This window comes from Crassostrea angulata, chromosome 3 (assembly GCF_025612915.1).
Source record: "Crassostrea angulata isolate pt1a10 chromosome 3, ASM2561291v2, whole genome shotgun sequence".
Classification (NCBI taxonomy): domain Eukaryota; kingdom Metazoa; phylum Mollusca; class Bivalvia; order Ostreida; family Ostreidae; genus Magallana; species Magallana angulata.
In genome coordinates, this window is record NC_069113.1 from 7891671 (window position 1) to 7907500 (window position 15830).

General features: G+C 34.8%; 2 protein-coding genes across 2 annotated transcripts; one reads left to right on the forward strand and one right to left on the reverse strand.

Annotated features, from left to right (window-relative positions):
• The first annotated feature begins 827 nt into the window (after positions 1-827).
• On the forward strand, positions 828-6330 carry LOC128175609 (coiled-coil domain-containing protein 42 homolog). Its single transcript, XM_052841368.1, has 8 exons — positions 828-988; positions 1449-1671; positions 1984-2141; positions 2404-2486; positions 3692-3798; positions 4081-4251; positions 4582-4698; positions 5144-6330. Exons 1-8 carry the CDS (start codon positions 912-914, stop codon positions 5264-5266), a joined length of 1059 nt encoding a protein of 352 aa, XP_052697328.1. The 5' UTR covers positions 828-911; the 3' UTR covers positions 5267-6330.
• Positions 6331-7334: 1004 nt separating this feature from the next.
• Positions 7335-14849, reverse strand: LOC128175607 (uncharacterized). Its single transcript, XM_052841365.1, has 7 exons — positions 14217-14849; positions 13698-14132; positions 13211-13405; positions 11039-11231; positions 10706-10860; positions 10451-10512; positions 7335-10305 (listed from the first exon to the last, which is right to left on the reverse strand). Exons 1-7 carry the CDS (start codon positions 14323-14325, stop codon positions 9133-9135), a joined length of 2322 nt encoding a protein of 773 aa, XP_052697325.1. The 5' UTR covers positions 14326-14849; the 3' UTR covers positions 7335-9132.
• Positions 14850-15830: the final 981 nt, after the last annotated feature.

Consider the following 15830-nt stretch of genomic DNA (forward strand, 5'->3'; position numbering starts at 1 on the left):
GTCCAAACGTCCAACTTCGATGAGAAATAACTTTCTTAAGTGCAAATAAACCCCTATTTCGTGCTAATACGATCGGTAGTAAATTACATCCTGGGTCTTTTAAAACATGTTAGAAGTCTGCCAACACATGCAGCACTTTGCAAGACGATTTCTTGTTGACCCCATGTTTTCACCGAAAAATCGCCATATTTTGTACCAGTGCGCATGCGTAGACTCCCAAAACGGAGTCCAAAATTCCTGCAGAAATTCACTTCCGTTGACTCCGTTTTGGGAGTCCGTCTAGACTGATTAAGATGGTCAATTAATACAAGTAAAAATACAAATATTTTATTGACACAAACACAATTACAATTATTGGCAAAGGCCCAAAATATGCAAAAACAGAAGTATTGTTATTATTACATACAAAGATGCATCATTAAATTTCACATTCACATGGGAGGATAAAAAGTTTTGATATATTTAAGATAGTGCATATTTTCCGTATGAAATACATGTACATTCATAGATGAATGAAATAGTTATTTTCAACACTGTTAAAAAATTATTATTAAAACAGAATTTAGCCAAATACGGACGATTTACATTTTATGAAAAATATATATTACTAGTATATATTTCAATGAAAACTTGTATATAAATTTCTTTCAAAGATAATGATGGACCAATTTAATCCACTTAATATCTAAAGAATTAGAATCCCGATATAAAGACATGAGTCTTTTAACGGCTCCGCTCGTTGCGTGACTGCAAAGCATTAATCTTTATAGACGACGACATTTAAATAAAGCGCTCTTCGTCACGTGGTCATCTCCAAGGTGCGCAGATTTGCATAAAGGTGTTTAGACATGGCGGACGAGCCTTTCGGTGTTGACTTATAACTTGTGTGTTTATTATTTAAGATTACTAATATGGATGACAATGACCGATTTAAACTAGAACTGGATGACCAGAAAAAGAATATTTTTGTTACCCAGTTGCACGAAAGGTAGGCATACACCTGACAGGTGAAAATGATGTAAATAACAGTCACCTGTCAACAGTAGTCGAACGATTGATGTTGCATGCTTATATATGAAACCTGGACACAACGATATGTTTACAGCATAAGTCTCAACAGTATTAAAGAGTTGAATATGCTTGCTATATCATATTGCTCAATGCACACTCTTTTTATAAGCCCCCCTCCCCATTCTCTCTCTCTCTCTCTCTCTCTCTCTCTCTCTCTCTCTCTCTCTCTCTCTCTCTCTCTCTCTCTCTCTCTCTCTCCTAGGGAAGTTTTACTGTTACTTTACTTTGGGAACTATAATCATGGGGACCATAAACAGTATTACACTTCATATTACCTTGATACCTAGTGTACAACAATTTTAAGTGTTGAGTGAGGGTCACATCTACCTTAATAAACTATGTATACATGTATACACTTTTTCACACTTTTATTGTAGAGATGATGAGGACCATGACGTCACATCTTTCCCTGTGGTCAAAGAGACGGGGGGTCAGCTGCTGGAGACAGGCATCAACACCTTCCAGAAAACCCTGCTGCTGAAGAAAGAGGTTGAGGTGGCCAAGGTGGATGCCGAGCTGGAGAAATGTCGGCAGCGCTTCCGTCAGAAGATGGAGGAACTACAACAGAGAAAGCTCAATGTCCAGAAAAAAAGACAAATGGTAGAAATGATCTTGTTAAACAAATTGATAATTAAATTTCTGTTTTGTAATTAACAGCATGCACTCTTTCATGCAACGTCTTCACTAGCAATGGGTCTGTTTTGAGAATATATTAATCAGACTCTTGGCTAGCAAAAATGTTCTTTAATATAGTGGGAAGGTTCACTGAACTTTATTATATGGTTCTATTATACATTCATAAATGTAAACTATGCTAATAATTGTATTAAGACAGTTGCAACCTTCTGTTTTGTTGCATTGTGGAAGAGTTTGAATAATTTCACATTGTACGTTTTCATTGAATTATTGCAGATGAACAATAAAATGGCCAAATTTGACAAGTTCATCAAGGACAATGACGCTAAGAGGCGGCGGGCCATACAGAAGTACCAGATCGAGGTCCTACTGAAAGAGCAAAAACAGACGGAATACGAACAACTCTGTGAACAACTGGCTGCCCTTAAAAAAAGGTCTGCAAGTCAAATAAGAGTAGAATTAAATGTGTGAAATGACAGTCTTTATGACAAGAGAGAGAGAGAGAGAGAGAGAGAGAGAGAGAGAGAGAGAGAGAGAGAGAGAGCAATTGCCATTCATGGGCATGTTTCACATTATCAATGCAAATAATTAATACACTTAATTACTGATCATAAACTGTGCATAAAGGGTCATCATAATATGATGAAATATAAAGAAATAGTGAACAAAGCTTTGATGTTTGTTGTTTGTTTTAAGGAAAAGCTATTTGGAAAGGAAAGTAAACCAGTACAAAAGGTTTGAAGAGTATCTCCTGAAAGTCATCGACATAATGCCTGAAGGTTAGCTTTATTTTGGGACCAGATATTATATAACCGACATTATATTTACCATGTAGATATTATCATAACCCTGACATTGCCATGATATACATGCCACTACTGAATCAAAAGAGTTATCGGAAACTTATCAGTTTGCAGCAACTTTGCCACAAACATTTCATTTTAGTAAGGGTACGTTGTTGAATAGTATTCTCTCAGATTCTATAATTATATTGTCAAATAACCCAATAATCCTAGATTTCATTCCTTATTTTCCTAGTCATCATGGGAGATAGATTGGTAATAGAAACACTTGTTCGTTTATCACATGTTGTCGTTCAAATTCATCTTGTATTAATTAAATTATCACAGGCAAAGTACATGTGTATCAATGTATGAATTTATATGTTCACACACTCATTTTTGTGCTCATTTTACCTATACAATCACAGGTGTTTACTACGTTCATTTTTCACACAAAAAAATCACAGATATGTTGTCGAACATGTTTTCTGCAAAGAATGTACGGTAATTGATCAAATGTCTCAGACCTTAGTTCTGAAAATAAGGCACTGCATGACAAATGTATAGTCTAAGAATATATTTTTTGATAAGAGGCCACTGAGCAATCTGTTTCAAGATATATAAAGATTTTGCACACTTGTGTGAATACCACAATATATACTTTCAAAGTTTTTGTTTAAAATTATACAATTATACAGGTTTATTGACCTGCTGTGTTTATCTGTAGATATATTAAATTAACTTATTTTATGCTATATCACCAATTCAGATGCCTCCTTTAAGAGAGAGAGAGAGAGAGAGAGAGAGAGAGAGAGAGAGACTAATTGTTGATAGTTTGTAAATAAAGAAGCGTGCAGCATCCCAGACAGAATTGATGAGTTCTGTTATAATAGCTTATCTTTAGTGAGGTACAATATGTACATTATAATAAAACCATTTGTTAAGCTTAAATTCAATTTCCTTCTGTTTATTGGAGAAAAGCTCTTACACAGTAGGTTTAATATTTCGATAGCACGTCACCCACATATATATATGTATATAGTGTAATTATCTTAATTGTTTAACACCTTTAATATGCCATTCATGTTTGAATTTATTGAAACATTGCATGCCCACAAATATCAATAATTTGACTGTTTATTTTAAATGCTTTTAGTACTGCTTTCATTATAGTTCAGTATATATATCTTTATGATTGACAGATTACATACAAGATGACGATAAGATCAAGGGCCTGATGATGAGACACAAGACACTGAGCGAGTCCAATAAAGATCTCGTGGATAACCTGGTACACATGGGAGATGAGGTAGGAATATAGTTATACAGTCATCATACAATCTACCGTAGGTATTAAATCAAAAAGCAGAAAAAATCACTTGTTGATTTATAGTAGATAAATAAATAAAAGGGCCCCTTATTCAGGACCAGTATAATATGCGGCCTTGATGGTTATTTTATATGCTGCAATAGATGTATAGAACCATTAGATTTTTTCTTTACATAATAATTAAGAGTAAATTAAAATGCATATTATTAAAGCTATATTTATTGTCCTAAATTAACTATCCAAATTATGTTTTATCTACAGATTGAACACCTGAAAAAGAAACTAGATGACATGAAAACAGACCATGACAAAAGAAAAGTGTCCATAAATAGCCACCTTGCCAAACTCCAGAATCAGCAAGATAAAAGACAGGACTCCAACAAGCAGCAAGAACAGCAGTTTGCCTCCAACCAAGGGGACATGAGAAAGCGGGTATTGGTTCACTAGATTAACTTATATCAGAATGCATCATTTTATCATAATCTCATAATTTTTCCCCTTTTAATTCACATATTTGTTAATAAATGAGAGATAATACTTTTTGCTCCCAATTCTGGTTCCACTGTCACCAAAATTTTCAAATTCCTCAACTTATTCCTCAACTCAAATCTTTTAAAGAAAAGTGCATAAATTTGAGGTCAAACCTCAGATTTGAGGCTGAGTATTGACTTGAGGAAAGTTGGTGATGGCGGTCATATAGTGGCATCATCATCTTATGTTACATTAGACAGTAAACAAGGTTAATGATTTCTCCTTTTACAGAGAACTGAGCTTGGAGTTATACTTATGGCCATAGACAACATTACAGAGAAGTGCTTGAAGCGTCTGGACTCCTCAATGGAAGATATGACTCTGGAGGATAAATTACAGAAAATCGGGGTGAGGAACCTGATGATTTTATGTATTTCTTATGTGTTTGGTAGAACATTGATTTTTTAAGATGACTTGATCTATTTCATGAATATTTGTCTGTGATTTTAAGCAGTATGTTAGGCTATTAAGAGAACAATTGTTATATTCCAATGGTGGTATTGAGAGAATGGCAGTTTCTAGTTTTAGGCCAAATAATTTATTAACTGTATCAAAAATTGTAGCCGATCGACCCACATTGTTTTTTTTATTTTTTTAACATTTACCATTATGGAGATAATTTGGAATTGTAACAACCTCCAAAAAATGATTATAAAAAAATTGATAATGACAATACATATAAATGTAAATATATACCGGTAATTGCAGTAACTGTTACACTTGCTTGTTCCATTTGCATGCATGCGAGCAAGTAAATCATTAAATGTTACCGTAAATATTTTGAATTTGACAGGCTTACCTTCAGGAACGGGAAGATGTCGCTCAAATGGCAGCGCCCTCTAGCAGCTCAAGCCCAAAGGGTAGCACAGATCCTCACAAGTCAAAGGTCAAAAAGAAGGTCATGGTCACCGGCTGAACTCTTTATCTTTTGTATCATTTTTGTAAAGTCAAACAGAATGCTTGTAGAAATATATGTATGTATGTACAGTACAAGCTTCATGCATTTACCCAATCAAGTCCAAATGCACAGAAGTAGCAAAATTTACATTTAAAAAAAAGTAATTTCACAAAGTCTGCACAGTTTTACATGTACATGCATCGATTAAAAATGTCTTAACTCTTGGATAAGAGAGAGAGAGAGGGCTGTAATTTAATACAAATTGGAATGACTGTTTCTAATATGCTAAATTCTTGTCATTTAAATCAATTATTGTAATGTATTGTGAGGGTATATGTAAACCTGGTGATGAGAACAATCTACGCAGTATAATGAAGGCAGTTAATTGATCCCTGTAGAAAATCCTCAATTTTTTTCATTTCACTTCATTTTACATGTCCTATCATTCCATTTTAATATTTAAAGAAAATGCAGTACAGTTTGGGTACTTTAAACCTACATTGAAAAACTGATCATTGTGTTTTCATAGCTATGGAAGTTGTTGAATAGTGCTATCTTTGCCAAATACATGTATTGAAATAGTATCTTTTTGATTCTATATTAAAAGTTTGTAGACAATTTAGAGAATTTTCTATTAGGTTTTTTTTTGTTTTTAGTTAAGGAAAAGCAGGGCGTATATACCAGTATATAGGTGTAAATGTATTAGTATATAAATCCCTGGTAAAAGAAATTAGGTTCTTAGATCACTAATTGATACAGAGTGGTACGTGTCACACATTTTATTGATGTCCTGTTTTCAGTATCAATGGATTTTGAATATGCCATAGATTTATTTTCTATACTTTTCATTAAAATAGGTTATAAAATAATGTTACATTTTGTATTTCTTTAATTTTCAAAAAAAAGTTATTCCTTGATTTTTGAGATATTTTTTCGATATTATACACACAAATCTTATCATGTACTAGTCATTAAAGATTTGAATGTGAAAAGGACTGAATTCCTATCATTTGGTGTACACATGTACCGGTATGTAACATGATTGCTGTCAAGGTTAAACATGAATAAAGAAATTAATCCATTATAGCATACATGTTTTGTTTCAGAACATTAATAGACATAAGTTTTAATCATTTTTTCGCTATAAAATACTGACATTTGTTGTCTTGAGCCGGTGTGTCCATCATTCGAATATATTGTTTTTGTAATACTCTGTAAGAAGATGGGTGAATAAGGCGTGTAAACTGCCCATATGAGGAAAGATAAGATACTATAAAATTAAAATATGAACAAATCTCATAATTTCTTTCTCAATTAATAAAAACAATGTATATTTACCATAACATCGATTTATAACCTTTAAATATGTTAAATATTTAGAGTAGATTGATTTAAACTGGCATATGCGTGTCAAACCTCCAAATAGTGTCATTTTTAGAACTTCAATGCCCATTCTTTTATAGAGTGGGTCTGGGCTCCATATTTTTGTCATAGTCTATATGAGGTTTAAAGGAAATCAAACCGATTTCAATCAACAAAAACATGGAGAGATGACCCACTATACTTTAAAAATGTCATTTTGTATCCCAACAATTGAGCGTTTAAGAGAAATACTACAAGTCCGTAAATTCTTGGTTGAAGTTCCATTAGCATTTAACATTGAAGTTTGTTGTGACTGAAATGGCTCAGTGGTTAGAGCACCAAACATTAGGTAACATTATAGATCTAGGGTTTTTAGGTTGTGGGTTCGATACCACCAAAACTTTAGAATTTTTTTTTCTTATCGTTTTTTAAAATATTCAAAACTGAATATAGTTAGAAATCTTGCTTTTGTAAACTTGTAAAATAACATCATATAGTATATTTGGTTGGAATTAAAATTACTTTGAAATTGTTTTTTACGACAAAACCAAATGGGCATTTGGGCTATCTTGTTCCCCCATCTTCTTTATTTTTATGCAATACCTACATGTATTTATTTCACTAGAAACTGGAATCCTGGAACGTCATGAATGTTTAACTTTCATGGCAACTATCAGAACAAAAATATATCATTGCAAAAACAACACTGTTTATAGTTCTTGACTAAAAAGCATATCACCCATTCTACTTTATTCAAATATCAACAAGGAATCACAATTGATAAAATTAAATAAGAGTGGTAATGCATATATATAATACATGTGTATATACCTACTGTAGGAATGAGATCATACAAGGGTGACTGAAGTCTCAAACACAACCATTTGGAAATTAAGTTCATAATGCAAGTGTTGCTGTCATGGCAACCAGATTAAAATCTTTCTTGATTAATACTTAGTATCTATAAGTTTACAATACTGTAAACATATTACATTTAGCTATGTATTCTATTTTGGTTTTTGGCGTAAAGCCCCTTCTATTAAATCAAGAACATTGCTAAATGCCTTGCATATATGTAAAAGATTTTGGTACTTTTACAAATACTGGTATGCACTATTCAAATGCACACTAACTTGTTAAAACATTTCTGCCAATAATGTACATGCTAAATATAATACATTTACAGTAAATTGTGAAAATTTGATTCAGGGTTATTTAAAGAATAATCTAAAATCTCCAAAAATCAATCTCATGTTTGGCACACAACATAAATATATATATGCATGAACAAATTTCTACAAAAAACTATCACTTGTCCCTTCTAAATATGTTTATGAAATTAAATTTCAACACGATGTCATTAGAAAACATGCCAGTGTGTTCCAAGAAATATGGATATAACATGGTACTATAGTTTGTGCATCTTCTTAAAAAAGCCATAGCTTATTGTTACCTTCCATGGTTCAATAAAAATACAATAAGCCTAAACATTGTGAAAATGAAGTAATCTTAATTCTTTAAAGACTTTCTTAGAAAAATACCATATATCATTATACAAATTTACTGGTACTCGAAAGTATGCAGTAAAATTACTAACAAACACAGATTTAAACAAAAAACAATAAATGAATGATCAAAGTATCCCAAACCATAACAATGAATGACAATGAACTCACTGACAAAACAATACATCATGGACAAAGAAAAAATAACAAGATATCTGAGCCAATGCTCACTAGTGATACCCCTGCTCTGATGTAAAATTACAAATAAGCAAAGTCGACATTTAATTATCAGAAAGTTGACATCGAATTTGTTAAAAAATGAATCCCTTTATATGGCATGCCTAAACAAAGACTGCATGAAAATTTCAACCATCTGCTATTTATAGTTGCTGAGAAATCTTTGATGAAAATTTAGGCTAAAAAATAAACTGTTACACAGTTATATCATTTAACAGGAAGCTGACATCTGATTTGGTACAAAAATGATTCTCAACATATAGCATACCTTAACAAAAGTGTATTAAGATTTCAAGCATCTGCAATTAAATAGGATAGATATTTGTTATGGACAGACAGACATACAAGATTATACAAAAAAACCCAAATTTCTTTGGAGCAGGGGTATACTAGTACATGTAAGTAATATATAAAGAGACTAGGTTTTGAACATGGTAGCATCTAGACTGAACATTATATTCATTTACAGCCAATTGTAAACTACAACTTATGTACAATAGAAGTTTTACAGGCAGTAACAGAATAAAAATTAAACAGAGTTCAAAAGAGTCCTCTTGAAAACAATAGCTTAGCTAGAACACGGCCTTGGATTTAAGGAGGATATCTTGGTTTGACCAGTAAATATTATATCATTAAAATAAAAAAAACAACAACAACCTTTGAACTAATGCATCCATTACACTGAGTATCAAAATAACAAGATGTGAAGGAAATACATATGTAATACACAAGTAATAAACATACAATATTTGTTCTCAGTGAGTATGGCACACCCTGGTGTTAAACTTTGGTTTCGATGTTCTGTGTAATGGACTTGGACTGTGGCTGTGTTTGGGATTGTGGTGGGAAACTGGAAGGCACCATTGGCTGCGAGGAAGGAACGGAGAAAGCTTGCTGGGGGGTACCTTGGGACTGGGCTGAGGGTGAAGACGATGAAACAACCAACTGGGGGTAGCCCTGTGGAATACTCTGGAGGGGCTGTAGATGTGGTACAGGCATTTGACCTGATGTTGCAAGTTGTGGATAGACTTGTAAAGGAGCATGGGGAGAGGTTGATGGGTGCTGGGAGGTGGTGGTTGGGTGGGCGGGGTAGCTCTGTGGTTGCTGGTTAATTGTCTGCTGATTGGCTGTGTATGGTGTGTAATGTTGCACTTGGCTGCCAAGAGGCTGCTGGGAGACAAAGTTCTGAGACAAGGGCTTATGGGTAGGCAACATTGGTGAACCATGAAATTGAACACTCTGCATATGTTGCTGCTGCATCAGCCTTTGCTGAATCAACTGTTGTTGCAGATGTCTCTGCAATTGTTCTTGTCTCAGCTGCTCTAGTTGCTGTTGAATTTGCTGATGCTGCTGCATCAGGTGATGTTGAGTTGTCACAGTCTTCTGCATTGCAAACTGGTTTTCTGATGCCTGACTGTGTAACATCATCATCCTCTCTGCTGCAGTTGTTCCTTGCTGTCCTGCAGCGGGATTCACCCCTTGTGGAAGATTAGCAGGATTACTTGGAGCAGCAGGAGTAGCAGTTTTGAAATTCAAATTTGCATGCACCATATTTTGTTGGACCATTGGACCTTGCACAGCCTGTGGCAAGCCAATAGTGACAGGTATAGCAGATATTTGATCCACATTTCGAGGAAATCCATGACCAACATTTTGCTGAATGCCTGGGGTAGCCCCTTGGGAGGGGGGTTGCCCTGATCCTTTGGCACTGATGTTATAAAGCCTTCCAGGCAGGAGTCCCTCATTTTGAATTTGTTTTTGGTGCTCCACACTCTGAGGAAGAGCCCGGCTCTGTGAGGGAACTTGGTTTTCTTTCTTCCTTCGCTCCATCTCTCGAATCAGGGCACTGCGATACGCTTCATAGCTCATCACTATCTGCTCCAGTTCTTGTTTATGAAGGCGCATCAACATAGCATCAAAGACCTCAATTTCATTCAGGCGGAACAGATCCCACTGAAAAGAGACAAGGTTACCTATAATCAACTTAAGGACATTTGTTTTAAGAATAATATCACTGTGTAGAAATATGAAATACATGTGGAATAAAGCAGGAATTCATTCTGTCACTTAACATGAGCCTGGTAGATGATATACCAACCTTCAGCTTGTGATCGTGTTCTCGAGCTCCCTTAGAGTATACAACCAGCCATTTGGGAATCTCTGTTCCAAGAAATGTATCAATCTTTGTACTACATGTAAACTTTAAAAACTGTTACAGTTCTAACAAGCAGTTCATTTGAATGGCTCAATGAATGAAACAATTATTTAATTGATAAAATGGACCATGTGCGATAGTCAAAATGTTTTGCTTTATATATTAGTTTAGTTTTTTAAGGTATTCAGTTACTCTCACCTGTATGGAGGTATGGGTTGGCAGGAACAAGCATGCCGTCCTGCCTGGTCGCTCGATACTCAATCTGGCGAGGGAGGTGGGGAGGGTGGCTGTATCTGACATTCCCCTGGGTAGGGGAACAAGGGTGGTTTACTTGTGCGATTTGTAAATAATGGCTGCAGGGGAAAAATATAAACACTCGTTTAAATAATTTACTGACAATTTAGTCAAAAATATATAGTTTATGACCTTTTATATCTTAATGCATGTCTTAAGGGTGAGGATATTCACTATCATTTTGCAATTTTTCCACACCACCCATACAATGGAAGACAAATCTGCCTAAATACTTACTTGACATAGTAAACCCCATACTCCTTGTTCTCAATCCTCTCCCAGCCCGTGGGAAGGCTCTCTTTCTCCAGGGGGTGGCTCCAGTGGGTCGTCTGGGTGTTGTGGTCAATGTAATACTTCCTCCCCCTCACGGTCCAGTCCAGTGACCATCCTGGGGGGAGGGGGAACTCATCATTGTACGCAGAGGAGGATGCTGAAATGGACATCAAGATAAATTATAACCGTTTCAATTCTTTAAAATGCAAGAAATTTCAATGAAACAATAACTAATATGGAAACTGCTTCATGTATTTCCAAAAATGCCATTTAAATGATCCTTTTTTTTAATAATTGTTTTAATTTATTTTTTGAAATGTCTGTATATTTTAACGAATCATACAAATTACATTTATGCAGTCTTCTAATGACAATTAATGGTTATATCTTTTTTTTTCATTCATGTCACATCAGGTAACTGAGTCTGCATGACTATATAGCTCTGTGGTCGTTTGTGACTCTAGAAAATTATATAAAAGAGACATTGCTCAAATATTTGTCACAGATAGTTTATAAACCACAGAACCAGCTGACTCATGTTACACAAATGTTTTACTGATGTGACAACAGTAAACAGGAAGACACATGAGTGTGAAGTCATTTCACATGCAACATCTTACAATGTCCACCCATATCAACTCTAATCTGAATTTAACCATTGTGTTATCACCTTGATGAATACTCTAGATTTTGGAAAGAGGGAGGGTTAAATTTAGATTTAGAAGCAAACATTAGAAGTAACGCTATTTTTTCTTATTCTCTTCAACAGAGATTTGTTAAAATTAAATTGGTAGCTTATTCTTTAAATGAAAAAAAATCATCCAAACTCTTTCTAGAATGTGCTATGTTTTTTTTTCTTTTTACATACTTCATATACTGTACACCAACATATTTAAGATTCATCAAATTTTTCTGAGAGGGTATTTTAAGTCACAGTGTCACATTTTTACAAAGAATGTATATTTTGCAACCTTCACATAATGTCTATTTTTTCCTTTGTCATGGTATATTCATATATCTGATCTTTACAGATACTCTTTCACAATTCATATTTTTTAATACAAAAGACAAAACAAACTTGCTAACTTTTTTCAGGATTTATTTTGATAATCTTTACATTGATGGTATTGAATTTATTGATAATGTAATGAATGCACATTCAAAAATATCATATATATGTCATTATCAGGTAAGCTATTAATAATTTTGTCAAAGAGTGAAAGTGTTGCTACATAAATTTCAGCGTAGTGTTAATTAAGCTTGAACTATCTGAATGAATAGTACTGGACTGTTGCACAACAGATTCACTTATTCCACTACTTGTGACAAAGCTTGAACTGCTGCACAGCGAGCTACTGGACAGCTTGCTGTGCATTGTGCTGTTCGCATTGTTAGTCTGCAGCACATCAGCACTGCTTGAACTGCTACACAGTGAACTACTGGACAGCACGCTGTGCATTGTGCTGGTTGTACTGTTAGTCTGCAGCACATCAGCACTGTCCTGTTGGAGAGGACTATACTGCCAATTGACTACGGGGCCTGTGTCAGAGACGGAAGACTCAGACATTGAACTGAAAGACTGGAAAGAACTTGTAGAGTGACTATGTTGCATACTGCTACTGGAATGTTGCATTATGTTGCTGAAATTTTGCTGGTTCTCTGTTATGGTGGATTGGCTGCTACTGTGCTGTAGAGAGTTTGTGCTAATGGAAGTCTGCATGGACTGAATGTTGCACAAGTTGCTGGAAGGCTGATCGTAGCTAACATACCCTGGGTTGTCAAGTGATTGGTTGCCCTCAGGATTCAAGTTGCTGGAAGATTTATCATGCTGATAACCACCATGGATACTGTATAAATTGTCTGGGTCTTTTAGTGCTTTTGCTTGTGCACTTTGGCAAGCTTCCAAAAATGATGGCGTCTCATCAAAGCTTTGGTTTTCAGATGTTGCAGAAGTCAAAGACTGAGTATTTTGAGTACTTTTGTTTAAGGTATTTTGACTACTGTTTGTGACAGTATTTTGAGTACTGCTGGTGATACAAGAAATAGTCTGTGGACACCCCTGGCTCTCCATAGAGTGCGGAAATATACTACCTGGGTACTGATGCATCATGTCAGCACATTGATTGCTGTACTTACATGAACTTGTGCTGGACTGCTGTGTGCTGGACTGCAGACTGTGCTGCGTGCTGCTCACATGACCTCCACTTTGCTGTGCATAGTGGTTCCTGATCTCCTCATGGTACTGCTGAATTTGGTAATTCTCATCAAACTGGCTGTGGTAGTCTGTGAAGTTACCCTGGGCCCCGCCAAGGTTACCCGCTTCATGGAAATCTGCAATTAAGTAATGGATATCTATTAATAATTACTCAGGAATAGACTCTTTTTCATTGATGTTAATGACTTCCACTCAATTTTATTTATCTTCAGTTCTTCTCAAACTGTTACATATCCTTAATCAACAAATCTGCAATGAATTTCAAAATAAGTTTCTTACCAAGAAAAAGGCTACCAACCTTGCACATGTAAATATGATCATAAATACATGTAATCCATAACATTTTAGGATAAACATTTACTAACATTAACAAAAGAGAGATTACTATAATTGTGATGTATTTGATACCTTCTCTGATGGCTCCAAGGTTGTTTCTCTGCCCTGCCCCCTGCTGGCCCTCTGACACAGCCGGCTGAGGACCACTCCCGTACCCCGAAGAAGCTATGGTCCCCTGGCTGGTGGTGGAACCTTGGTTGGTCAGGGAACTGGTGGAGCCTGAGGCCCCCTCTGATCGGTCCCCCGCGCTCAGGTTCTGAAGCCCCTGGGACAGCTGGGCTATATTTGGAGGGGCACTCTGAGTATTTCTCTGTTGAGTGAGGGGAGACAACTGCTGGGACCGAGTCTCCAGTGAGCTGACGTTTGATTGGACATTGGAGCGGGTCGGCACCTGGGCTCTGCTGCCGATTACATTGCCGGCTGCTTGTTGTGGTACGTAGAATGTTGCAGGAGTTTTGACACTACGCCGCTGGAAATTTGGGGTCTGGCGGACAGGTGTGTGATAGTCTACAACAGAAAGTTATCCCTATTTACTTCTGATTAAAAATTAATCATAAACTTTTCTGAGAATACTGTGAATCTGAACCCTACCTGGTAGTCTGTCAACATTAAAAAGATCATCAAGAGACTTATTGAGATTTTCAAACACTTCTTCTAATTCCCGGTCTATATCATAAGGAACAGAGGAACAAGAAACCATGGCGATCAGAGATGAAATTCTACACTATATTAACATGATCTTTCCAAATAGTGTGCATTTTAAACATGTTACACAATGACTCACTAATCTTGTGTTAACATTATCAAGTGGACTTGGAAAACCTCAGGAATTTCAAGTGTACTGGTATACTAGTACCAAATTTCAAAAAAACACATATAGTCTGCTCATTCAGTATACCGTACTATTCTAATGATCTGAACTTAATTATCTTACTATCTAAGATAGATTTACTGTACAGTAATCAAAGAAGCTCCATCTAAAATTCAGTGTTGCCTTTAAAGATGAAACAATATATTATTTGTGTTAAACTCTTACGTTGTATCATACAACTTTTAAAATTCAAATCTTACTAATACATCAGCTAGTTTATATCTTTGATTATATTTTTGTCCCAATATCACCAAATGTTATTTCAATTACATGGTACACTTGAAATTTTCAATTTTAAATAAGGTACAGGTTTCAAATGATGATTTTACTCCTCATTTGCACAAACAAGATACATATTGGATTTTACTTCTTTAAAATTTTAGTCATCTGTAATAGTCTAAAATTATATATCTAATTAATTTTAAAAAATTCACCTTTACATGTGTTCAAAGTGATTTCAGCATGAAATATAAATAGTTTATAAAAATCAATACATGTACTGCACTACTGCTACATTATTCTATAAATGATATAAAAGGCAATAAAGAAGAACAAATTCTGATTCAAATTTTGTCTGGAGGCATTTTATTAGATGCTAATGTGTTACTATCAAGAGAGAAGCATTGCCTTATTTCATCTAATCAATCATTATGTAGATGAATTAATTTTCCCCCAAAATATTCCTATTCTTTAAGCATTCCAGGTAGTTAAAGATTGATGCTGTCTTCTAAAGGTTTGTAGTGGAGGCGTGGTTATATTGAGTTGACCAAATATTAAAGCTCCTAAACTTACTGTAGATCGCCTTTAAATTTGAAGCATTATAAATTAGTTGAATCTTTAGTTAAGAACAATTTTTGTTGCTGCATAGAATTACATTCATTCAGTTTATCATAGTATGTATGCATAAGAAATATCCTTTATTTAGTAATAACATTAATTTTAGTGATATTAATACAGTGGGCAGGCTATCTTACCAGTAATCAAGTCATACTGGGATACACTAGAAATGAATATATTTTGAACTTTTTCTGACCTGGAATATTGCATCAGGTTTGATGATTTTAGAATCAGATTAATGCAGTTTTATGATAGACTCATTTTGAAATAAAGGTTATTGCATGCACTCAATGCAATGTAAACATTTCAATTACACAGGTGAGAAATAATCCTTTCAAATCCATATCTTATACACAGTACGTGCATTAATTATGTTAATCAGTGATGAACAAGATGAACTGATATTCATAAATTGTTGAAACTAGTATAGCATTTCAAAGTTGTAATAAATTTAACCCAAACTATTGCTTGACAATGAACAATTAAAGTAGTGAGAT

What these genes read in the sequence shown, in the direction of transcription:
- LOC128175609 (XM_052841368.1), top strand. Translation starts at nt 912, where the DNA reads ATGGATGACAATGACCGATTTAAACTAGAACTGGATGACCAGAAAAAG. An exon ending in GTTACCCAGTTGCACGAAAG is followed by an intron (nt 989 to 1,448) that starts GTAGGCATACAC and finishes CTTTTATTGTAG; the next exon opens with AGATGATGAGGACCATGACG. An exon ending in ATAAATTACAGAAAATCGGG is followed by an intron (nt 4,699 to 5,143) that starts GTGAGGAACCTG and finishes TGAATTTGACAG; the next exon opens with GCTTACCTTCAGGAACGGGA.
- LOC128175607 (XM_052841365.1), bottom strand. Translation starts at nt 14,325, where the DNA reads ATGGTTTCTTGTTCCTCTGTTCCTTATGATATAGACCGGGAATTAGAA. An exon ending in TAATGTTGACAGACTACCAG is followed by an intron (nt 14,133 to 14,216) that starts GTAGGGTTCAGA and finishes TTTCTGTTGTAG; the next exon opens with ACTATCACACACCTGTCCGC. An exon ending in CCTTGGAGCCATCAGAGAAG is followed by an intron (nt 13,406 to 13,697) that starts GTATCAAATACA and finishes ACTTAATTGCAG; the next exon opens with ATTTCCATGAAGCGGGTAAC.